Here is a 26,417-nt window from a genome sequence, read left to right on the forward strand (position 1 = left end):
TTACTAACCCAGCCAAGCCAATTAGTGTTATATCTAAACATAATGTTCCTAGACTAAAATCCAGTTCAACAGAAGTCAGACAGTGTGTTGCCATCAAGCTGAAATTGTCCAAAGTGGTTTAAAGTTTTGACATTATACAAAAAGAGGACATGTCATGGACATACCATCCATGTTTTAACTCCTGAACTTGGAAACTGAATCTGTGACTTTGTGAATCTCCTAGATTCACAAATATATGGCTTCAGTGGCTGTACCTTTTGTCCCCTTCAGGCTCTAAATGCTCATTTCTCTCCACTTCAGGGAAGGACATTACTGGCAAGAATAATTCTTCACACTTTTCACCAAACCAACTGCATTTCCCCAGACCAGGCTTTCACCTCAAGCAAACACTACTCAGCTCTCCTCCAATAAATGATCTTACTCCTTACAGCTTCAAGGCAAAACTGCCCGCTGAGCAGGAAAACCCACGGGGTTCAACGTGGCGCAAGTCACCACAGACCGGCTGAGTGACACCACGCATGGAACCACTTCTGCAAAACCCATCTGCCCTTACAGACTTGTGGGACAATGAACCCGGAATAAGTGTTTGGTTAATCTATTACCCCTTGGGTGCCAGCAGTGGTTCAGCAGGGTTGAGTGTGCATGTAGGGCAAAAATCCAACCCCCCAGTCCTCTCAAAGTAATCAGAATTTGAAAAAATAATTTTGTCATAGTATTAAAGCAAGGAACACACAATGAATGTCAGCACCTACCTCACTGGCAAGAATTCCCAAGTGGAATGGGATATAGTTTCAATTATGATGAGCTCACCTAGTCTTGTCCCCTTTCCAAGGAAGAGTGCGGCACCCTGGAAGAGCAGTAAAGGAGGGGGTCCAGGTGATGTCTGACTCTTTTTTTGCACATGCATAAAATTTTATGCAATTTCAATTTTATGATTCAATATTTATGAAGTCAAAATTTCTGGTGATAAACAATGCAATAGCACACTAGCACATTTATTTGAGTCAGAAATGAGAAATGCACAATACCTTATCTTGAGGAACTAGTTCTGGTTGGACTATTTGCAGCAAAGAATCAATTTGTTGAATTTAGTCTTTTCGCCTGCTTGTAAATTGTCCTGAAACAGATCACAAGTTCCATTAATATGTCCACAGTTCAAAATTATCTAAAAAGCAATGCAAACATATTCCAGACTGAATTGCTGGTAAGCTATTCATTTACTGCTTCAAGTATTTGATATTAAAAACAGAACTCTTTTTTCCTTGGGCCCATAGCTCATCCGGTTTGTCAGTTCCCTGACTGGGTAAGCACAGCTTTCTCAGGTACAGATATTTACAAGAGTTAATTGCTAAGATTTTCTTCTCTGTCCTTCACTTGCCTCTATCTGCTCTTCTTTCATGACTATGATCTCCACAGCAGCCTCTCAAAACAAAACACCATCCTCAGTTAGGACTATGGGGCTAGCCTGGGATATTGGCTAGTGATCTGAGGGGGAAGAATCCCACAAAACAACTACCTCCTTTCTGCTTTTGTTTTGGTACAAGGTCGACACCATGTACAGCTGATGTGAAGTTTACATAATTATTGCTGCATCTTTTGAGATCAGTGTATGAATAATCCACATTTTGAGGTGTTTTCTGAATGGAATGAGAGCTGGAGCTCAGTAAGGCAGAAAACATCATGTTGTCATGTGTACTGCTTCATTGGAAATGGGCAGCCAGCTGGTGGTGAGGCTCTCACCACGATAGAAACAAAGTCCCAGTGTTTTCCTGCTCAGCTTCCTCTGCAGTGGCTGCTGTGTTAGAGATGGATCTATCCGAGTTCTGTGGCTGCCATGAAGAGAGCAGCTCAGCCACGCTTTGCAGTAAGGACTTAAAAAAAGATTCCAAAGCCCAACAGAGACTTAGGGAAAGCTAGGGATATAACCAGCAACAAGCCTCTAGTTACTGCCATAATCAGTGCAACTGCACTGGTGCGAAATAGCTGGCTGAGATATCAGATCTGGTAGCCCAGGACTGACTGCAATATCAAAACCTTTTGCTATGGGAAGCAGGGAAACATAGAGATAGGAATGGGCACGGGTGGTTCCCCAGCCTTGCTTGGCTGCCCTGCTGCCCTTCTCCCCATGCCACCCAAGTGAGCTCATCCATGCCATGGCCCACACATCTGCCCAAACTCTTTTACACCACAGCTACTGAGCATTACAATAACTGCTGCTAGGAAAGAGCTTAAATAATGCTCTCCAACAATGTAATTTTGATCATCTGTGGACTCACGAAAAATTTCTACGCTGGCTTACACAGGTTGCGGTTTTACTTGCAGCTCTGTAAGCTTTGGATTTATTATTTTGAAAGGAAGGTGACTGCATATAAAGCCAGCTCTGCAAAGCACTGGGAACAGGACAGGCTCTCATTTCAGGAGATGGCTAAAATGTAGCTGACACAGGAAGGATCTGGGAAGCCATCACACATGCAAAGACTTTTCTTCCAGTAAGTGTTACTAATTTCCTTGCAGATCTTCCACTGGTGTTTTCAATTGAGATAAATAAAAGAGAGCCAAATATCTAGTGCTTAATGTTTTTCTTTGCACCCTCAACACTTAGATGCATTTTATTAATTTATCATATGCAGATTGGATATTATTATGCAAGTAATTGCATGGCAGATAAGTAAATCCAGGCCCTGTGAAAAGCGAGCTCTTTCCATTTCAAGAAGTCACCTATCTGCTAAATCATTTTATGGTGTGCAATCTTGACTGGTTACTTTTGCTTTTCACAGCTTTCCTGTTTTAAAGAGAAGAACATGTTAAGGGGAAGTGTGTCCATTCGCAGCCCACAGCTTTACCCCAGCTTGCAACAGCTCTTCACAGCAAAAAACAGGAGAGGTTTCTTAGTATTCCTGCAAGAAAACATCATGAATAGGAAGACTCTTTCCCCACATAATGTGAGTGATACCGAATTCTGTCCTTCTGTGGGTGCAGTGATGTGAAAAATAGAAAACCTGTACTGCCTGACCCCATGGGTCTGTTTTACATCTGGAGAACCAAACGCAAATAAGACACGTCTGAAAATGGAAGTGCATGTCATTTGGGAAAAAAGACACCTTTTTTCACATTAACATTTTTACACTTTTTAATAAATTATTCAGTAGGTTCATGGAAAACAAAGAATGGCCATGCTAAGGGCCAGACTCTCCCTGCTCCTTGATAAGATGTGCAGGCCAGGGGACCACAAAGCAGGATGCAGGGCACCTGCATCTCCCTGGCGAGGACAAGGGCATGAGTATCCTGCTGGCACTGGCCAGGTACCCAGTGCTCTGCAAAAAGGTTTAGACTTGCTGTAGATGACAGGAGAGGAATTTTCCAGTGGACACTTGGGTACAGCTTTGGGAAAGCCCAGTCGTTCCTGCTGACTTTATGTCCATCTCTGAAGAGCCAAGCTGAGCCCTGCATAGCACAGGCACATTTAGTACCATCCTCCTTCAGAGCAACCTGTTTTCCAGAGAGCCCTGCTAGGTCCTCTCACCATGTTAGGGGTGGAAGAAACAGCAGGTGCTCCAGCATTTGGTGTACACCACAGTTTAATCAGACTCTGCCTCCAAATATTAATGGCATAAAGAGACTTATGGGCTACAAAGTACTTCAAGAGGTCATCCAGCCCATTTCCTTGATTTAAGGCTGGATTAGTTACAGTATATCATTCCTGCCAAAGCTAGATCTAATCTGCTCTTCAAGATCTTCAGCAACGGAGATTTGACAGCCTCTGAAGGCTGCTGCCTCACCATCATTACCATTACAAAGTCTCTCCTTGACGTCTAACTCGATTCTTCTTGGCAGCGATTGAAGACCGATGCTCCTCTCCTAGCCACCAGAGACGAGGAGATTATTCCCAGCTACCTTGTGGTGGCCTTTCATCTCTGCAGAAATTGGCTTCACACCTCCTCTCAGTCTTCACCTCTCCAGGCTAAACACAAATTCAGTCCTTTCTTGGTGGCACATTTCCTTCTCTTCTTGCCTCACTCCATAAAGGTGTGTGCAAGCAAACAAGATCAGTACAGTTACAGGAACTGGGGGGAAGGCTTGTGCCTAAGTGAAACTGCTCAAGGAAACTCTGATGTGCTATCTGGCATTTACAAAGAAACTTGTGCAACTATTTACTGAGCAATCAGTAAACATGGTTTTTAACCATGGCAGCCTCTGTACCCTGCACCCCACATTTGTAGACAGCTGCTTCAAATAAATAGGAAACAGACCTGAAATAGCCTCACACCACTGCCTTAATTATTAGCCCATTGATCTTGTATCATGTGTAAATAGGGACCTTAGAAAGCACTTTTGGAGGAAAAAACCACAAATCCTAATCATCCCAGATAAAAAGGGGAAATGTACAGAGACCGGGCTAGGAAAGGTATTGCAAAAATTGCTTCCTTTCTGAAAAAAGGTATGCCAATTATCTAGAAAATATATCTATCAATCCAAATGCATAGAAAAAACAAAAAGTGACTGATATGACAGAGTATGCCGGGTACCACTGGCTGTTACAACCTGCTTTTGCTATTATTATGTGTCACACACATGTGCCAACACGATGATAAATATAACATGCATATGCTGCTTTAATATCCAGGTCCTCATTTTTGGGTAGATGACCTCTGGATCTGAATATTGTTTCAACCCACAACTGGTAGTGTCTGTAAACTGGTGACCCAGTCATGTGAATCTCAAACTCGGCATGTTACACTTGGGATCAGTTGGAGGGCAGGTATTAGTGGGTACCAAATAGGGACAGTAGCTCCAAAATCCATGTTGAAGCCTGTTTACGAATACCCATTTAAATACACCATCTGTGAAAGCATCTCATGCATCCTGTTTGGTTCCAAGTCCTGACATTTGTTACAGCTGCCTGTCTTAACCTACTGCCCAGAAGCTCACCTTTTCAAAGCTGGACGCATCAGTTGGTGGCGGTGACAGGGGCCACTCTACCTGGGGCAATATCTGGCCTCAAGTGACACAATGCTGGCCTGCTCCAAATTTTAAGCACCTGTGCCTTCAGCTTTAAGGTTTACCTATCCCTGGATTGGCAGTGTGTTTCAGCAGAGCCATCTGAGCATGGAGCACCTTTAAAGATGGTTTCTAAGCTTGTGTTAGCCTCACTAAAAAGCCAAGGCAGTGCTGCAGTATTTTCTGTCTTGTGGTTCATGGTTAGCCTATGCAGACTGAGGGGGTGGTGGGGAGACTTGGTGGTTTGCTAGCCACAAAGCCCTTCCTTGCTATGTTTCTGCAGCAACTTAACAGATGGAGCACAAAAAAGATGGGAAGGGAGGTTGTTTTTCCAAAAATATTATTTTTGGAAGTAAAGAGAGTAGAGACAAGGTAGGGCAGGACTTGTGTTCCTTGCTGACCTTGGAGAGCCTTGGCTGCTGATGGCAGGCTACACTCAACCAAAATGCAGTCACTGATACTGGCAGGAAGACAATTGCAAGCGACATCAAAAACTGCATTTTTCTTGGGATTAAGATTCTCAAAATTCATCATAAAACCCCCTTACAATTTATGTCTTTTTGGAAAACAAAAGATTTATGGTTTTTCATAATTAAGAAGGCTTTCAGTAGCAATATACATGAAATCAATGGGCACACTTCATTAATTCAGATGAAATATGAACTATTCAGTACACTCTTGCAAAATGCCAAATTATCTTCATGAGAAACAAAGTAGATTCTGCCCCCAAAATTACAGGGTTTCAATTTGCAGCCAGTTAGTTGGGAAACACATGGCTTTCTCCACAGCTCAGCCCAAACAACACAAGAAGCCATGAAATCAGAATAGCTGCAAGCTCCATTTGGCAGCTATGTGGAGGTTTGTCCCCACAAGCCAGGCGAGCAGAGGGATGGACGTGTCCTGTCCCACAGAATAGCAATATCTAAGCAGACTGAGCCACGAGAGGTCAGAGCCGACACTCGGTGGCAGCAGGCACAAAGCCAGCATGTTCACCTCGGTTTGCACAGTGCCAGGGACCTGGCCTCTGCCCCAAAAGAAAGGTGACACTGCAGTCTAGGATTACGGCCCTGGGACATAAAGGAGGGCTGCATCGTTCCAACAGGCTCCCTCCCTGCACTCCTAACCCCACCAGCTCCTTCAACCACCTGCAGAAATTGAGATGACTTGGCAAGGGGGCAGCATCCACCTTGGACTCAGTGCTGAAACATCCTAACCGAGCTGCTCCTCACAGTGTTGAGCACCTCTCAAAGAGCTAGCCAGCAAATCCTTCATTATAAAATGTGTCCTTGGCTGAACCAGTGTCCTCTGTTTTTTCACTGTGGATTTCTTTCCCTTACCCATGCACACCTGCATGCATTCATCCTCAGTGTCTTCAACTGCAGTAGCTTTCTTAAATATACTTCTGCAGAAACACAAGGCAAAGACAACTCACAGCCAAATCTACCTGAGGCACCATTCACTTCACCTCAATGTGTGCTCCGTACTTAATGTTGTTAACATAATGTCTAAAAAGTCTCCTCTTGGTTACATTGGCAAGAAGAGGGAAAAAAAGAGCAAACCACCGAGTTTCTGAATAGATTATTCAGAGAACAATGAAATAAACTCCTATCTAACTTTTCGAGTGCAAAACGGTCCAGTGTGTGGAAGTTGCTGAACTGCAAGATGATCCCAGCAAAGTGCCCCAAAGGAAGGGAGCATGGTAGACACAGGCAGTGCAAGGACAGGGCAAAGGAGCAAGGCAGGCACACAGAGCTCTGCCTTTATTTCACTCTGCTGGAGGAAGAATTCAGGTTTATGGTTGGCAGATCACACTGTACCCTGCTTAGACCTAGTCAGAGGAAAACACAAGTAAATGTCACCCATAAAAGAGGTGCAGGTCAGCCTTTGCCTACTGCAGGCAAGTATGCACTAACAAATGCAAAAGAAAATCTGGCTCTCTCTGGAACAAATATCATGCCTGGCAAATTGCTGCACGAGTGCAGAATGCATTTAACCCTCTCCACACACCCCCAAAAGCCACTACTTATTTTACATTACATTAAAGATCGTTTGCTTTTCCTAGACTTCTCCACTGGCACATGTCTGCATGTGGTGTTTGGCCTTTTATAAATGAGGTAGGCAACCAGAGAGGAGTAGCCCCAGACCGAGGTGCCTGCATGGCCATAGGCCACTCAGCAGCAGAGCTCCGGGGGCCATCCAGCCTCGTAGCCCATCTGGGAGGCATTTCCTCTCCACAGCAGCATATGTGAAATGCAGATGACGTGTCTGAATTACAGCCATTAAGGTTTGGTCTCTTACAGTCCCAGTGACAGGCAAGTTATTTGTGGCTTCACACAATTATCTTTTCTGCTGATAATTTTCAGGCCTTCACAACAATTTTACCATCCACTTAAATCTTCTCCTGTCCATCTTTCCTCGTCAACAAATAGATTGTGCCTAGTTTTGCTTTTTTTAAAAGTTACTTTAAAAGATTCAGCACAGTAATTCCCTTTGAACAGCCAGACCATGTGGGCTCAAGCTTGAGAGTTCGACCAGCAGCTGTTGCAGAAAATAACCTATTCATTAGGCTTCCGAGGAGAGCCGATCAAATTACTCAATGCAAATAATTTATCTAACAATTTTCTCTTTGCAGATAATCTACATGCAAGACAACTTCACTAGGGCAAAACTAATTTTTTTTATTATTATTTTTTACAAAAATTTGTTTAAAGTTTTGCTGTTTCTGTACACGGTTGCTAGGAGCATTCATTATTTGTGGGTCAGTATTTGTGCCGTGAGATTGGCACGTGCTATTGTTTCCACATTCTACTGAGATGACCTACACTGTGAAACAGGCCTGAATAAAATTGCTGAAGCTTTGTCTTTCCTCTGTAGGTAGCATTCTGAGAGTTGGATGTGGAAAAGCTGGCATGGGGAATATGGATATTGCAAGGCTGTTTCTCCTCACCAGTATGGGGCAAGGAAGGGAGAAGCACTTATAAATGGACATTATGAACGGACCTGAACTTAAACCTGCCGGAGTTCTTTCTTTGGTCTGAGTCAGAAGAACATACATGTGTGTGTCTGTATGTGTATATATATATTTATATATATAAAAGCCAGTATGTGTTGGCTGTTTAGCAAGTTTACATTCCATTTTCTCTTGTCATGTTGACACAAATTATTTGCTCTTGTGTCTGGACTGCTGTTTGCAAAGGGTGCAGTGACTACTCTTAGCTGTTCTCCTTTGATTAACTGTCTAAAATCCAGTTCTTTGGAGGCAGGTGGCAAGTTCCTTATCAGGTGGCCCAGAGCCTTTAAATTACAGAAATTTGCTTTTTCTGTGCATGGTTGGGATCCACCAGTCTCCATTTCATAGCACACTACCAAGCCCACGGGTGGGGGTCCATGAGGGCCCCATCCCAAACCGTGGGGGCTCCTCATCCACTCAGGCCAGCGCTTGGCAGGGGCTCGGAGAGCAGCTCAGCTCACTGACCCACTGCCAGGGCTCGGCCCTGAGGAACAGCAGCTCTGCTGCCCCTCAGCATCTTAATGCAAAGGGACGTGAGCGGCCACACGATGACATCGGATGATGCGAAATTCATTTGCACAGCAGCAACACCCAGGCACTTCGGCCACAGTCCCACTCCTCACCGCCGAGCTCAGAGAGGGGTCTCTGGTCCCCACGGTGCCACCCTCCTGCACCGGATCCCGGGTTACAGCCCTCAGCTGCCTCTAGAAAGAAAAGATTTCCCTCCATGTGATGCTGCGTGCGTGTCAGCCCGCGGCGCGATGATTGATGACACAGCTGCTTCTGCAACCTCTGTCGGAGAGCTCTAATTTAATTAATGGCTTTCGGCATGCGTGCAACATAACTCCTGCAGCACCTCCGTGCCCCGGGGGAGCGCGGGCACGGCGGGGCGGCTGCTCCTGGCACCGGCAGAGAAATGGGAGGGTGGCAAGACAGATGTGCATACACGAGGGCCAGATGCGATCGGCCACCTCGCGGGTTTGCATTAACCTTCACGTAGGCAGCGGCACGTGGAGCCTGCGCTCCGTGAGCCTCCCTCGGCAGGGCAGCAGCAGCAGCCGCCAAAGCTGCCAGGCATCTGCCGCCTGCCTGCCATGTCCTCGGGAAAGCCGCGAGGAGGAGGTGAGAACCACCCCACCTGATGCCTGCTCAGCTTTCTGCCTGCGATGCACAAGTGGAAACACCTGGACCCAGAAGCAGGGGAGGGGGTAGCAGGTGGGAAGGAGTCATTTGTTTTCCCCTTGATTGGCAGCAATGGGAGATCTCAAAGGGTTAATGGTGTCTGCTCAATCCAGATGTACAAAAGGGGGGGAAAAAAAGTTATGCTAAGCTTTCCTGAAGTCTGGAGAATTCAGAAGAACGTGTCAAGAGTATTTCCCAGTTGCAAAATACTGCAGGATCTTTTATCTTCGACCACTGTGCCCTTCATCCTTGTCAGGAGTAGGGGGTGTGGGGCCAGACCACAGAACAAGAAACTAGATTAGAGGAAAGCTGGCTAACATGACACTCGCTGGCCCCCCCAAAACTCCATCCCGGTTTAAAGTTCGAACCTGTACCCAGACTTCCCACACCTCATTCAGTCTTACCTAAAGAGAAAGATTGTTGCCAAGATATCAACTAAATTAGAACCAGTTTTCATGAATAGCTGCCTTGGGAGAAGGAATTGCGGGAGTCTCCTGCAGGTCCCAGCTTAGTGGGCTTTCCCCTGTCTCTCCACCTCTAAGCCCAGTCACTGTTGACCTTTAAGCCCCACCACTGATGAAGGCTTAAGTGTAACCTTCAAGCCTGGTACCATCTACACTCCTTGACATAATAAAGCTCAGCCTTCAAGAGAGAAGCTTCTGTCTTCCAGACCAGCAGTTCTCAGTTCAAGAAAGAGCCAATGATAGAGACACTAACAGGTTTTTCATTTGCTATTGAAAAGAACAAAGAACAAGGGCAAAGGAAAAACCTCAGAGAACTTCCATCATCTCCCCAAATGGTCCCCAGCTGAATGGGTTTGGGAAGAAGGATAAACATTTTATTTTCTTCAGCAAGCCCTGCAGCATTTGTCCATCATTTTCTTTGAGATGAGCCAGTCTCATTTAACTCCAGAATTTACTGGTAAAAAATATTCCTCTATCTTGTTTTCCTGGAATATTTCAGCCTGGCTCTGCAGTCAGGCATTTCTGAAGAATTTCAGGCATTGCTTCAGTTCAGCAGAATCTTCAACTTTGGACGAGGTTTTAAAAATAGTTAGCTTCTACCTTTTTATTCTTTTTTTGGGGGCTTTTTTTTCCCTTTCCTTGCTGTTTCCTTTTCATTACCAAGGTACAGCTGGAAAGAGGGAGAGAGACAGAGATTCTCCTTTGTTTTGAACTTTCAGTTGGACCAAAGACTTAAGCTTCAGAAAAGTGATGCTGCTCTCCCAAAGCCCATCCTTTGCTTCTGTTATGCCTCGTTGCCTCGCCTCCCTACATGAGAGAAAATCCCCAACAATATCGTCTCCCTCGAGCTCTAAGAAAACAGGTAATGATGCATGGATGTGCAATGAAATTTCAAAAATGTGCACTGACTTTTTAGAAATATGCCAACTGTCAAATAAAAAAATTAAAAATCAGACCTAGCCAATATTTAAACCATGAAGTCCTCAATAGTACTGACTCTGAACTGAAGACTCTGTCACAGCACAGCAGCTTGCCCAATATTTACTGTTTACAATTTACCCCCAAAATGTGCCCTTTTAATTTAACCCAAAAGATGGTTTGCTTATTGTTATTATCTGTTGCCAGCCTACTGCTGACACACTTCAGCGTTCCTTGAGTGTGTCCTGTGTAAGGTTTTTAGAGGTTTTCCTATTCAAAAAGTTTTAGAAAATCATAGTTTTGGTTGTATAATGACCTGGCCATATGTATAGAGATATCCAGCAGGAAGGACTCTGTATTTTGTGCTTACATGAAGGCAAAGTGATAGCGATTCCTTCTGAGCTGGGTACAGGAGCCAATCTATAGATGCAGATACATTGACAAGTCAATAGAAATATGTGTAAACCCTCTGTGTTGAGTCATACTGGGTTTCATTTTCCTATAGATATATGTATTTATGGCTGTACCATATGCTGTGCACCCAAAGATTTACTATCAAGTGGATGTGCAAATGGACATAGCTGCACACCTTCTCTAGTGGGCATTTATATCTTTATATATATGGAAGCATGTGAATGAAAAGATACACATGTTATTTTTGCTAAAGTCTCCTTTTTTATCAGGCTCAACAAGGAATTGTAGGAAGCAAATAGATCTGAATGTGTGTGTGTGTGTATGAAGCCGCGGGGGTGTTTGTGTGTTCCTGCTGGCACGCCCAGCAGTGTGCACGCAGGGATGTCGGAGCAGGGTAGCAGCCAATGCACAATTCCACATTCCGGATGGTAACAGCGAGTGTGTGTCCATGCACCTGGGTGCAATCCTGAGCCGTGCTGGGAACTGCTGGCTCCTCAGGCAGCAACTGGGCAGGGAATGGGCAAATCAACGCAGTAGAGAGGCCGTCAGGGTAGGTCCTGGTGGGTGGCGAGGCCAAGTCTGCTGGCTACATGGGCTTGTTCAGCTCCTGCTGGGCTGTGATTGAAAGCAAAAGGGACATGGTTCCCTGTGGAAAGGCTGGACCTGCAGGGGATGTGGCTTGCTGTGCACTTGTGTGCCGGGCAGCACCTGGGAGCCAGCATCAACCCAGGCCATGAGGCTGCAGCCCCACAGGGGCCATCCTTTTGTGGCTTATTTTAACCACTTAATCAAATTGCACTCCTGGGCTTTTCACTGGAGGTAGCCCAAATCACATTTGGACAAAGCAATTTGGAAACATATTTTATTGAGAGAAGCCCAATAGAAATAGGCTTAGAAATAATCACATGCATGCCACACATTTTCTGGTCTCTTTTATAAGGCTTTTCAAACCAGAGATATTTACGTTAACTAGGCTTTGCGTTTTCAGGATTACAGGTTACACTTTCAGCTCTATGCTGAGGGTGGCTCCCCCATGGCTGTAAAGCACTGCTGTGCCCAGCTGCCCATCCATTCCCATTGCATGGGCACCCTCACTCTGCAAACCCCATCTTCCCAGTGTCCCACGCTGCTAGACACATGGCTTGACCTGACACAGACCACACTGTGCTCCACGACCCCATCACTGAACATAACAGAACGGCCTTGGGACACTGTCACAGTGGGGTCCCAGGTGCCTGTGCTGGGGTGGCTGGAGCCTGGAAGATGCAGGATGGCAACACCTACCACTGTCCCTCTGACCTGGAGGGTGGCATCAAGCACTGCCCTGCTCTGATGGAGGGCCAGGTCTGAGAGGTAAGCTCTGATCTCACCTACCTTCATGTACAATCCACAGTAACACATTAAAACTTAGTATTTCCCCCCCCCAGACTCAGTGCAAAGTAAATCACAAGTTCAGGCCTCCTACCTTTCAGATTTGTGTTTTTCCTCTTCCTTCACACTTGCTGAAACATCTCTTTTTTTTTTTAACTTTCAATTGGCATTTGTGAAAACTACACCACAGGGGATGAAATCCCAGCTTCTCTTCATGTGTAGCACACTCACACTGGCAAAGAGCTGGGCTGAAGGGCTCAGGGGGAAGGATATGCAATAGGAAGAAGAAAGCGCCTGTGAATTTCCTTTATTAAAAGATGAGAGGTAAGTGTGTTATGTCTTCTCTGAAGCTGCAGGAGAATTGTTTTCATATAAAATATTTGAAAAGTTTGCTATGTGGCTTTTCACCAGTCTTTCAGGAAAAAATTACGAGCATTATTTACTTTGTTCTAGAAATATTTTAAGAATTTAAAAGTAATCCCTGTTTTATAGGCATGGTATACTTACTGTCTTTACATATGCTGTAAAAGCAAAAATATTTTATATGTCTTATTCAAATCTATAAAATATCATTACAGAAAACTGTTACTTTTATTACTCAAGCTGAACTTTTATGAATAGCTACTCCATTAGATTTACACACTGACTTTTTAGAGTTAGAAATGACACTGTAAAGCACAGGAATAGCTGCAATATTTATTTTAAAGGCTGCATTACAAATAATTTTTTGATAACAATTCTTTTTCTGCTCAGGTTATTACTTTATTGCTCCCTGACTTTTTTCCCCAAACAAATTGCAAGGTGTAAATCCAGCACTTACAGTGATAGATGTCAGATGAACTGAATGCTCCTTGCAGGTCCTCCAGAGTTTCTTTCCTTGTTTGTCCCCCAGACATTCCTTTCCTTGTTTGCCCTGGCAGACATGTCCCACCCTGGGTTCGAGGGCAGGGTCCTGTCAGACAGGGGATGCACTAATGCAGGTCATGAGCTGCTGTCTAAGGTGAGATGTGGAGCTGCAGCTCACAGCATTTGAGGGTGGCTGGAAACTATTTCAATATGAGTTTGCATGTAAAGGTATATTTATTTCCGTGCTCTCAGACATGAACACACATGCAGACCTCCCATACTTCTGGCTGGGGTATCCCAGACAAGGAAAGGTATGTACAACACACGAAGGTAAGGCCAGAACATCACAGAAACATCAGTAAAATGTCTGCAGCTGTGCTGTGGGACCCCTGGGATGTCTCCTCTAACCTAAACTCCTTTCCCCCTGGTCTGCAATACTCAACTTCCATGCAAATATAATTTCCAGGTCCAAAGGACGAGTCTAACAAAGCTCAGTAGCTCTACATCTGGAAATGCCACCTTCTCCCCATGGCATGGAACCCTGCTGGCACATCGCAGTCCAGCGTGCACCGTCCCTGCCTCACCAGTGAGATGTGTTGCAACACACTGGCAGGCTGCCCAGGGAAGTGCTGTGGTCACTAGCCCTGTGGTCACTAGCCTTATAAATAGCCCGGAGCTATTTATAAGACAGTGTAGATGTGGCACTGAGCGACGAGGTTTAGTGGTGGGCTTGGCAGTGTTAGGTCTGTGGTTGGACTTGATGATCTCAGAAGTCTTTGGCAACCTAAATGATTCTATGGTTGTAACAGCCACAGTCACTCACACGCTCTGAGGTGCTGTAGTGGGTTGGGTTTGTAACCAGGCAGACACAACCAATTTAGTGTAGTGGTTTGGTTTAAGATACTAATTACTGTTTATCTTCTGTGAGATAAGAATTAGGAGAAACGCAAAGTAGGCACCAACCTTGAAAGAATATAAAGAAGTTTATTAACAGACCTAAAAGAAGAAGAAAAAAATCATACCATACCTTCAGAACTCTTCTCTTCCCCCCACCTCTCTCCCTTCTCCCACTGACAATGTAAAAAGACAACCCTTAAGATGTTCAGTCTGTTTACCACTTCCATAACAACCTTGTTCAGTCCATTTAGGAAGAGGAGTCTCTCTTGCTCATGCTATGAAAACTTTATCACAACGAGACAGCCGCCCACTTCCAAATATTGTTCAGTCCATTTAGGAAGAGGTCTCTCTGATCGCATGTGAGTCCCTTCCCCCCCGACTTGCAGCTTTTTTTGCAACTGCTTTTGAGGGTCCACTCTTGAAGGTTTTTGGGGTACAATTTTAAGGTTGAGCCATTCAGAAACAAAAGTTCTCTTCACCCATCTCTGGGAGCATTTCATCTCTAAGAACAGAGGCCCTCCTCCTTCCCTGGGAGCAAAGGGTCTTCCTCATCTTCATCGTTAGGACTATCTCTGGGAGCATCTCTAGGAACTGAGGTTTTCTCCTTTCCCATTTGGAGCAAAAGTCCTCATCTGGCCCATCTCTCCCTGTCCAAACTTCTTGTGAAATTACAGCTGCGTCAGCATCTGCCTATCTCAGCACAGGTGCTTTTGCTTACGAGTTGAACACTCCACCCCCCATATCTTCATGGAATTACAACGGGATACTCGGATATATCATAGCTTCACAACAGACTTTCAGCTTTAAGCATCTCCTCTTTCTCTTCCCTCAGGTTTTCAGCTCTTCACAGCACTAAAAGGGTTAAACTCACCTCGGCCTTGCAGCTGGAATGTTGCTTATCCCTGTTGGTCACCTGACCTCTGTCAGGCATCGGTGCTACTTTTTGCTGAAATCCTGGCCTTGGCCGCAGTGGGGGGTGGGGGGGGGGGGGGAGCCGAGCTGCTCCAGCTGCCCGCAGCAGGGCTGGGGGCGGGGGGGGGGGGGGGGGGGGGGGCGGGGGTTCCACAGGTGGAACGGGTTCCACAGGTGGAACAGGGCCCATCGGCTCCAGGATGGCCGTGGCCCGGCCTGGCCTGGCCCGAGCAGGGCCTGGCCGGGCCCGCTGGCCCCCACACGGCCCCGCAGCCACCTGTCCCAGCGCCGGAAACGAGAGAGAGCTGTGGGGGGTTTGTCTATTCTTAAGTGTGGATCACAGAGGCAGTCACAACTTTAAGTGGCTTAGAGAATTGTCCATATTCAAACTGGCCAGCTGATAGGTTCTCTCAGGTCATAGAGAAAGCTGTAAGAGGAACATCACTTCTGAGACTCAGCTTGCTAACCTATGACAGGTGCACAGGAACAAGGACCTTATGGACACCAGGACTACCACAGAAATTTCAGCAATCGCACTAGCCATGGGCAAATTCTGGATTTAAGGTGGCTGGAAATATGGCTGTCTTTGAAGGTGGGTGGTGAGCTCATACAGCAGTTTTCTCTACATGAGGCATTTCCATTTATTGTCCCAAAGCCTCCAATGCTGCTGCTGCCAGAGATAATGCTCTGCACAAGATGGACAGCTGGTGTTGCTTCTGCATCCCTTGGTGTATCGCCTCCTTTTGCCTCTTCTGTTTCTTCATTACTTCTCAAAGTTTTGAAAGATGCCAAGGGACAGAAATGACAAGGCTAGAAACAGCATTCTAGCCAGCTCCCAAATGTTGTGAAGCCTTACTTGGCAGGTTCTCGTGACCACCCTCCTGCCTGTGGTGCTTGAGATGTACAGCAGGAACATGTGTTTCCAGCAGTCAGAACCAGTCCCACAACTTGCCGTAACTCCCCCTCAAACACCAACAAGCAGAGAGCAGCAGTGCTAAACACCTGGATCTGAAAGCAGAAGGGTTTCTGTGTATTCAGGCCTCAAAAGAAGAGAACATTCGTATTGCATTTTTAAGCTAATGACAGAAAACTTTTCCCATTGAGATAAAAACAATAAAAATAAAAGGATTGTGGCCTGTAACACTCATATCCTACAGCTTCAGGCATCCTATTCCTTTGCCTGTCACTTTTATATATGCATATATAAAAAGTGTGATAGCCTGCCACTTTCTACATATAAAAATTTTATAGCGGGCACCAGTGGCGACCACTATATTTTAGTGCACAAAAAAAATTTCCATGAGGATACCGCCTTGATTTTTCCTACTTAGAGTTTCTCAGAGCATTACATTTAGCGATCAAAATGTTTGTACTTGTTCTCTATGTGAAAGTTAAGGGATAGACAAGAGTGCTTTCTTCAAAGCAAAATTAATTCATCTCTTCTTCCATACATGAATGAAATAGCTTTTTCCTCTATTATTTTTAAGTATTTCATACTCTTGCAGACAGCTACTGTGGTTGGTTGGGTTGGAGTTTTTATTTTTAAACAAAAGTGGATTTGGTTTATAGGGATGCAACAAGTCAAACTTGCATACTGAGGATACACAAGGGGTTTTATTCATCTATTCTTGATAAGCGTTTATAAGAAGAGCACTATACCATGTTCAAGTAGGAGCTAGAGCAATACTGAACTACTACCAGCTCAGGAAGGGTACAGCAAAGGGCTTGTCCGGCCTCTCAGGCAAGCATTATTGGGGTCTCCTCCCCTCTCTTTTGTTTCATTAGCAGCATCAGTATTAACAGGTTTTTGTTGAAATCTAAAGAGAGGATTGAGGGAGCACCAAAGAAAAGTCACCCACTACTGTTTCAGTAGCACTCCACTGCTCTGGGGAAGTCCTTCAGCTGACACCTGAACTGCTCCCGAGAGACCGAGGGACCTGGTGCCACCCCATGCACTTGGGGAGCACTGCTGCAGCAGAGCCTGCTCTTGCCAGCTCTGGGAACATTTATGGGGTGTAGCAAGTGTAACTACACTCCCTATTCAGCCATACAGGAGCTGCAAATGACTAGCAAGGTTTGGGGCTTGAGTTAGTAGTGGCTGTGTGGGACAGACCATTTAGGACAAATCAGTGCTGCAGTGTCTGTTTGTTTCTGTGACACAAGTGAGTGACTAGCACTGCTGAGACAATACATGCCCAAAATGTAGGGTAATAATTAAAAAAGAAAAAATCCTTCTACAAAAATCAGCACCTCCTGCTGCTCCCGCAGAATTTCATATTTCAGCCTGTCTGTTTTATCCCCTTTACCCTCCCCATTGAAGGTACAGAGCACTGCAGCTCATACTGTAGAGGACAACTACTTGAAAGGTTGTTTTCCACCTGGGGTCTGGACTGACTCCTTCCTTTCCTCTTGGAGTTTGACATTCTCACCACTGATACAGCAAAAGTGAGTGGTTTTCAGAGACCCTCTGTGAGCTGAAGGAGATGGCCATCCTTGAAAAATCAGATGTACTTCTAGGTGGGGAGTGCACTGGGTATGCCAACATGGAAGATGAGCCTCCTGTATGCTCATAACCTACTTATGACTGCTTATCTATTAATGAATAAGGCCTTGGGAAGTCAGGTTTAAAACAACAACAAAATTGATAGCTAGGAGAAATGAAAAAGAAAGTGAATTTTCAAAAGCACTTAGCATTGACTTCTAATGAGTACATTGATTTCCAACACCATTTCCAGTTAAATAGCTCTGATATATGAAATAGGCCATAAATATAGAGAATCTCTAATACTAAATCATAAGTACCTCATACCCCAGTCTTTAGACCAAGGCTGGAGCATGTGAGTAAGTATTTGGAAAACCTTTTTTAGGATTCAGCTTGAGGCACTTTGTGTTTTCTCAAAATTTGGCAGCTAAGGGAGCCGGAAATTCTGGCTCTTAGAAGTTTGCAGACACATCAGAGAAATTCTGGTGTTCAAAAAAGACTGCCTGAGAAGGCTGGCCATCCTAGATGGCAAAAGGCAGGAAGCAGGTGAAAATGGCAACACACAGAAAACAAAGTCAGTAAGTAGTGAAATAATTTTAAAAGGTCAATGGTGTAGAAAGCAGACATTGAAAGGGAGAAAAAAAAATCTAAATAAATGTAAATCCATTCAGTCTTGCCTCCTACAAGTCATTAAATATTTCCCAGCAGTGCTGTGCTAGCTGCTCTGTGTACCTGGGCTCTGAGAAGCATTTCTGCCCACTCACAGCACTGTGGGAAGGCAAATGGCCCTGAGCCAGGGATTTCCAAACAGCAACATCTTGCCAGCCTCTCACAGTGCTGCCAGCCACTCCTTTTTTGCCCCCAGCTAAACTGGAGTGGTGGTTTAGGTTGTTTTTTTTCCCCAGTGTCCCTTGGCTCTAAAATTAATTCCTTTGAGATTTGAAAGTGCCAAGATGCACTGACCTCTAGCTTGCACTCTCCGCTTGGGTTGGTTTTGTGGTGTGTTGCCAAGGTGATGCCTAGAAAGGCTCAGAAGGGCCGAGGGCAAGGGGTTTGGGCTAATTTTAAGGAGGGAGGAATTGTGTCAGTTGGATGGGCTTGTGTTTTCAGGGCATTAGCTTAATTTTAAACGCTTAAGGGATCTGTTAAGGCACCTGAACCATCAAGACTGGGCTTAAAGCACTTACCTAAGGCTACGCCATTGACAAGAGCAGTCAGAAATAAAGGTCGTGATTCTTAGAGGCTGTGAGTGGGGACAGGGCATGCGGGATGCAGTGCAGAGGAGCCTGCTCCAAATTCACCTCTGCCAGCATCCACACTCCCAGTGCGGGGGGGGCAATGGTGTCCAACTTACTCTTGCTTCTGTGGGTTTCTCTTTCATGCCGATATTGATGGGTGAGACATTTAAATCACTGGAAAATGAATAAGTTATTAAGTATGTTGGGGGGGGGTTCTGTCTGAAACTGTTTTGTTCAGGATTTTCAAGTTTATCTCTTTTCCTTTATTTATGTATCTTTACTTGGGTAGCATGTGGAGGAAAAGGAAATGTGGAGGAAACAGTGGATGGTGAACTGGTTTTGGCTGGGAGTTAGTTGTCTTCACAGTAGCTGGTGTGGGGCTGTGTTTTGGGTTAGTGCTGGAAAGTGTTGTTAGCACAGGAATGTTTTTGTCATTCCCGAGCAGAGCTTGTAGAGAGTTAAGCTCTTTTCTGCTCCTCACTCCATCCCACCAGCGAGGAGGCTGGGAGTGCACAAGGAGCTGGGAGAGGACACAGCTGGGACAGCTGACCCTGACTGACCCAAGGGATACCCCACACCAAAAGGCGTCAATATTAGCACATAAAGCAGAGAGAAGAAGGAGTGTGGAGGGACATTTGGAGTGATGACATTTGTCTACCCAAGTAACCATTACATGTGATGGAGCCCTGCTTTCCTGGCGATGGCAGAACTTCCAGCAGGAAGTTCCTTGTTTTGCCTTCCTTGCATGCACAGCTTTTGCTTTCCCTATTAAATTGTCTTTATCCCAACCCACAAGTTCTCTCACTTTTACCCACCCAATTCTCTCCCCTATCCCGATGTGGGTCAGGGATGAGTGAGCAGCTGCGCAGGGTTTAGTTGCCAGCTGGGGTTAAACCACAGCAAAGACGGGGGGATTTGGGGAAGCCACACAGTAGAAAACGCTGATAAGCTAGAGGATGATGTCGCTTTCTGCCTTCAAACTGTTCCAGCTGGTTAGCCAGGTTTTTCTTTGGGGGAAAAAAGTTCCACTTTTGTGACTGGGGCTGGACCACTTTTCTGAAACATCTGCAGAGACAGACCATGTGCCTATTCTTGTGGAAAAAATCTCCTAGGAAAATGGGGAAAAGAATGGATGTTTTCTGTCCTTTCAGGCAAAGGCCAAAAGAATTTAAAAAAACCCATAGCAGCAGTATACTGAACAGCTTTCTCCAGTCATCTTTATCTATAAGAGCAGCTCTGAGGGTGGTCCCCCTCGGGTGCTGCCACTGTGCCAGATGCTCTGCAAGAGCAAGATGCATATAGGATCCATGTATGAATGCATATAGCATCCATATGTCCTTTGGAGGCCCACAGGACAGCCTCCGGGAGAAATCTGGGTGGGACAGAGAAAAGGGGGCCAGGTAACGAGTCATGATGTGAATTCAGCTGTTGCCCATGAAAAGTGTGGCTGAGAATCTAATTCTAGGTGTTACTTTGCAACACTGGTGAAATATCTCTTCTCTTGATGAAAAGAAGCAGCCTCTCTGGGCCAGCAGCAGCAGCCTCATGGTTACTGCTGTACATGGACAAGGGGATCAGGTCAGTATGAGAACAGCGGGACCAGCCATGGGGACAGGAGCCCACGCACCTCCTTGGTGGCCAAAGCAGCTTCTGGCAGGTTAATTGTCAGCCACGGTGTACACTCAGTTCGGGCACACAGGGCCCTTCCCGCTATTTGCCATCCTCGGCAAACAAACACACCCTGCGCCAAATCCGTCCCTGGTGCGTGGAGTGGCGCCAGGGCGGAGCAGCACCTGGCCACGGAAAGGTTGTTTTAAGGGGATGCTGAAGATGGATGCAGCGTGTTAAAGAGGAAGAGCAGGGTCAGGGAGGCCAAAAGCCGGGGAAGGAAGCTGCAATTGCTCTATTGAGGCCACGTCAGCGAGCCAGAGGAGCGTAAACAGCCGCGGAGGAAAATGAAGGCAGAGCATTTAAAGCCGGTGCGCATTTTCGAGGCAGAGCGAGAGACATCTACCGGCTCCCGCATCCCCGCCGCCGGGGCCCCCTCCCACTAATTACGGCAAGGTTTCCTCTCCTTTCAGCTGACAGCCGGGGAGCGTAATTAGCGTCTAATAAAAGCCCGAAAAGTCAGAAATGCAAAAGCGGGCTAAACAATAAACACCGGGGGCTGAGGCGGGGCGGGAGCGCGACGGCCGGGTAATGCCTTGGCTAAACGGTGCGCGCAGTGACACTGTCACCGCGCCGCCAGCCCCGAGCGCGCCGCCAGCCCGCTGCAGACAGACAGCTCGAATTAATCCCAGGAGGCGCGCGTGACAGGCGAGCCAGGCAGACAATTAGAGTGAAGGAGGAAATTGGAAATGGCAAAGGTGTGAACATATGTCAAATTACAACTAAATGATAAATTACAATTCTGTCATTGAAATAAGCGGTAATTAAGAAAGATTTCAGCTAGCCCTCTCGGAGGAAAGAGAGGAGGAAGAGGAGCAAGCAGATTTTTTTCCCCCCCTCCTCCCCCCTTTTTTTAATAATATAGTTTGGGTGCGCTGGCTGTATTGTTTCCATCCATCGCATACATTGGGGCTGCTCGTCGTCTTTCTTTCTGAATGCATTCGTGTACTTAAAATATAATACCTTGCTTCCCCCTCCCCCCTCCCCATCCCCCTGCCTGGCAGAGTGATGGTGTCAGAAATGAGCAGGGAGCTGATAGCAACTGATAAAAACCCATATGGAGGGATTAAAAAAAAAAAGCCCACCCCGACCCTCCCCGGTCTGTTTAAGCCGCTGCACTCTAATTATTTTAAACAAGCCTGGCGCAGCACAGCTGACAATTAGGAAACCCTGCTTGCAGGCCCGGGGGATTCATGTGAGCTCTCATCATCATTGCCGGCTCCACGTCCTTCCCATTTTGGCACGGCGATGGATGAAGGCAGGCGGGGCTGCCTGCCCTTGCAGCCCACTCTGCTGAGATTTGAACCAGTCAGGGAATCGCGGCTTCGGAAGGCAGAATCCCAGCCCAATTCAGGGGCCATGGTACCTGAGGTCCCTCTGGCCCCTGGGCACATCCACTGTGAATTTTTTTTCAGCACTGGGATTTCTGCGGTACACGACTGCTATTCCCCAGCTGGTGTTATCTGCTGAGAGCCCGTGCCAGTAGTTGACACTGCTTCTCCCCACAGAGGGGAAAAGCGCACCCAGGCAATGATGAATGTTTAGCTTCATGGTAGCACATTTGTCATGTGAAATTAAAATAATATTGTGTAAACAGCACCTTTCGGCTAAGGAGCTGGAGGTGCTGTGCAAATACAAATGGGAGGGGGGGCTTAGATATGAACTAAATGCATAGGTAGACTTTGTACCTCAACAGGACCTGTTTCTACATAGAAGAGTTGTTGCAGAAATTTATGTATTGGCAATAATTGTTTAAAATACACCAAAGCCTGTTTAGTGCACAAATCAATATTAAATCTCTACAAAGCGATCAGCTCCCTTTGCATTTCATTACATCTATTAGGTTTAATTAATTTGCAAATGGAGTGACATAAAGATTTTTTTTAAAAAAAGCAAGATAGGCTAATTACAGGTCAAAGGCTTTTTATATGCACCCTTATCATTCCTTATGTATGTATGTCCATTATACACAAACGGGTAAGAGATGGCCTATGGTTACATTTGCACATTGATGAGCTGGCTTTGAAATGCAAGGTTTTGCACCAGACCTCCCTACTTAAACAGGAGAGGAGCAGGAATAAAATAATTCAAAGTGTTAAATGCTTCAGCATGCTTTCCTGACAGCAAGGTTGGCGCTGGTGACCATCATCGGGGGATAAATCATTTTGTAGCCACTGCAGCCAGAAAGTGAAGTTCAGATGCTGGAGAGCTTAATTAGGAAGCATGTTAAAAGTGAAAGGGTGAGAGTCATGTTAATTATGTGGGGTTCCTCTTGGAGCAAACCGAGGCAGCAACAGTGCGGTAAGGCTAACGGAGCATCCTGTTGTTCCCTGCATTAATCAACCCCCGTTACTGGTATGACACAATTGCTTCTACAAAACCCCATCCAAATGCAATGGCAAATTGCAGGTGGAAGCTTGGATTTGATTGTACTTGATTACTGTGACAACCATATGGTTTTGGAGCGGCTCCATGCTCCAAAGGGTATTTCAGACACCAAGTGGGGTGTTAAGAGAGCTCTCCTCTGCTGGCATGAATATGCAGCCTGAAGGTTTTGACCAGACTCTGTGGATTGTTGGGATTTTTTTCTACCATTTAAAAGGTCTGTGAAATTGAAGACTCTTGGTTATCACATGCAAGAGAACTTTTGATATGAGGTCCCAAAGGCTTTATAGATTAGCAACTCAGTAAATTTTTCTGCTTTGTCCTCTTGATGAGGGCTTAAGTCTTATACAAATCCTAATTGTGGGGTACATACACATAATGTCTACAATTCCTGCCTCAAAATTAATGATGGTGATGATAATAATAATAAAGTTTCGCTTGAGTAATCCCTTAGTGATGATAATTAGGATAATGGTGAAACTTAAACTGTGAAGACATAACTGCTGCTCTCTGAAGCCTTTTAGCTCCCCCACTTCAGCCCTCTGGAATCACCACTGCCCTCAAGAAAACATGAATTTCTGGAATACTGTTTGTCAGGATGATCTATTTCCAGACATTTGCCCCCAAACCTGTGTGATCTGCTGGCAATTTTTCCTTTGGGAAGCCATCCAGCAGACGATCAGGAGAGGGCATAGACTGGTTTCCCAATAGGACCCCTCTCTGGGGTTCAGAGGGGTGCAGTTCCCCATCACAGGTGCTTCCTTGCTCAGACACTGTCGTGCTCTGGCAGCAAGTGGAGAGTTTTGTACATGGAGGCTTTTTCTCTAGTGGTGGAGAAGCCCAAATTAGCACCTGTAATAGCCCAAGATGTGTGTTTGTCAAACCTCTGCCAAATCTCTGCTAGTGACAAAGACCACAACTACATGTTTTTCTTGCATACTCTTGATTCAGGCAAAAAAAGAGGGGTTTTTTCACTCCTTGGTGGGCTTGTTCCCCCCACCCCCCTGTCCTATTAGTATTACTTACTGCTGAAAAATGTTCATAAATCACAGTTTTCAGCAGTGATATTAGTCTACCAAAATCTGAGGCGCAATCAATAAAGTTTTACTAAGCAGTCCTTATAAATGATGTATTGGAGTAGTTCACAAAGGAGGTCTGAAATACCTCATTTTTTCCATAATATTAAGTATAAAAGAAAATAGAGAAACCAGTGATATCAGCAGGGAAATGGCTGATTTGACTGGTGAACAGTCCTGGTCTCTTCCTCTTTCTTTCTCCATCCCCTCACCCCTGTATGACTGAGGTATAGGAAGGTCAGCCTGTACTTGTGTTTCAAAAATACCACACAGGAACTGCCATACAGCTGATGCCATTTCCAAGATTTTCACTTGGTTTTTGTCTTACAGGATTTAAAATCCAAAATTCTGCTGAGAGACATCAACCCACTGGGAATGCCTGGAACAGGTATCTGGAAAGGAGCTCCACAGACATTTCCACAAGAAGCGAATTCTCCCAATGGGTTTCTGCCTTAACCCCACCAACGTCTGATATTGTGTCACTGATCCTGAGATAAAAAAACTAAAAATGCAGCTCTGCCTTTGCCTACCTTCTGTTTGACGTGGGGGAAAGAATAGGAAGCAGGGAGCATCTTATAAATGTGCTGGCTCGGTAGACGCATTAAAATGCATCATCACCATCATCAGCTGTCATTAGCCACTCCAAGCACTGAGTTATGGCAGGGAAAGCAGAGATTATATTTGCAACAAGGGGGAAAACAGCATTTAAGGCCAGGAATATATTTGGCACTGACAGTACTCTGGAATCGTTTGGCATGAGATGTCACCCATTACATGGTTGTGTCCAGTATGATGTTCAACACTTCTGCAGCAGGAGGGCTGTGACTGGGTGTGATTATCACACACGGAAAATGGATTTGCAGGAAAGATGGCCTGTGACGAATATTAGATAATCATTGACCATTTGAGGCAGTTCCTTGTAGATTCAAAGAAAAAAAGATAAGAGCAACGCACTAATAATTCAGGCTATTTTGAGAATCACTGAAGATATGTTCCAAAATTAACTGCATATAAGGTAAAAAAGAAACTGCAGAAAGAGGCAGATGAGCTTTAGTTTGCGCAATATTTTTTCCCATGGTTTAAAAAGAAAAAGAAATTCTCATTATAAATACTTTAGCTTGACAATCTGGGACACCATTACCAAAGATTTTCTACCCCTGACAAGAGCCCAACATTACAGCCTTCAAGAATCTTATATTAGACCACAGCTGCTTTTAGCATTTTAGAAAATCAAGCCTCCATTTGAGATTAAAAAAATATAAAACTAGTAGTTTTTACTCCTGCCATGCACATTAAATCATGTTCTAATAAAAAGCAGCTGACTGCAACAAACAAAGTGGATTCGGACAGCTACAACCTCCTTCATGCTGTGTTTATTTTAGAGATTGGAAACAGGCAGGAGCACATCAAGTTTGCAAATACCAGACTCTGCATATATGTTTGAATTCATGAAAACGACAGGCTAACCTGGAATATTATTTTATGGATTCATTTCCTCCCTGTCCTTCCCCATCCCTCCACACCTTCAGGAAATCTCCTGTGATAGAAGCCCCCTAACTTTTACCGTGCCTCTCCAGTCAAGCTGTTCTGGCCCTGAGTCAGATCGCTGTCTGCAGCTGCCAAAAATTGATTTATCTCCCCACCGGCACTGCCGGTGATGACCAAAACATCAGAGCAATTTAAGATTTGTGGCTGTCTGTATAATCCAATTCCTTCCCCCCACCTTATTTTACAAGCCGAAGTAACGCTTCAGTCTATCTTCTTCCCACCAGCGTTCTTTGAACTTCATTTCATAACCATAATGCTTTGGTAGCAAAAACATCTGAAAAGGATACAGCAATTTGCAGCAAATTAAAAAAGTATGTCCCAGAGCCTATGCAAAAATTTACAGTCAGCAAATGAGTACGGAGAATCACAGACAAATCATAGTCTTCATTCAGCAAATATTTGGCAGGTATCCTGACGTGCCCCACAAGCCCAGAATAAAATAGGATGGAGGAAAAAGCTGAAGGAGGAGACAAGACAGGAGTTGTGGTGTTGGGGAGGAAGCAAGAGCATTTTGCACCATTTTTTCGAGAGGGAAGGTGGGTGATACAGACCAGCAGCATCCTGCTGTGTGTCCATCACTGCAACGTTCATCATCAACAGCACCTCCATCCCACTCTACCCTCACACCTCAAAGTGAGCTCCGTGGGCCCGAAGCTGTTGCATGGGACCTGAGAACACCCTTAGGCATGGCCATGTTGTACCCTCAGGCACCATTCAGAAATTACACTGGCACAGAGGTAGGGTAGCACAAACCCTGCTGGAAGACAAGAGTGCAACCTGAGCTTTGCCTTCAGGAAGCCTGCTCTGCCCCAGCTAGGTCCACTCCACCAGGGAGACTGGCATGGACTTGCAGAGCATGGAGAAATTCCTGCGGGGGCAGCTGCATCAGCATCTGCTGGTGGGCAAAAGTGATGGGAGACCCTGTGGGACCCCCCACTGTGGCTCCAATCTCATTGCTCCAGCCCTGAGGGCACATTCCCAACCCTCCGGATGCCCTGAAGGACAGCT

General features: G+C 45.5%; 1 protein-coding gene and 1 long non-coding RNA gene across 2 annotated transcripts in view; one reads left to right on the forward strand and one right to left on the reverse strand.

Moving 5' to 3' along the window:
* Window positions 1–1,796: 1,796 nt before the first annotated feature.
* LOC116444000 lies at window positions 1,797–12,500 on the forward strand. Its single transcript, XR_004240144.1, has 3 exons — window positions 1,797–2,942; window positions 7,873–10,516; window positions 11,975–12,500. It is a non-coding gene; the product is annotated as an uncharacterized LOC116444000 (long non-coding RNA).
* A 2,844-nt stretch (window positions 12,501–15,344) lies between these two features.
* CXXC4 (CXXC finger protein 4) overlaps window positions 15,345–26,417 on the reverse strand; it is a 57,468-nt gene continuing 46,395 nt past the window's right edge. Inside the window, exon 2 of the mRNA XM_032109015.1 lies at window positions 15,345–15,975. Coding sequence (XP_031964906.1) covers window positions 15,865–15,975 — 111 coding nt within the window. The 3' untranslated portion in view covers window positions 15,345–15,864. The remainder of the gene's footprint in view (window positions 15,976–26,417) is intronic.

Source organism: Corvus moneduloides, chromosome 5 (assembly GCF_009650955.1).
Source record: "Corvus moneduloides isolate bCorMon1 chromosome 5, bCorMon1.pri, whole genome shotgun sequence".
NCBI lineage: Eukaryota > Metazoa > Chordata > Aves > Passeriformes > Corvidae > Corvus > Corvus moneduloides.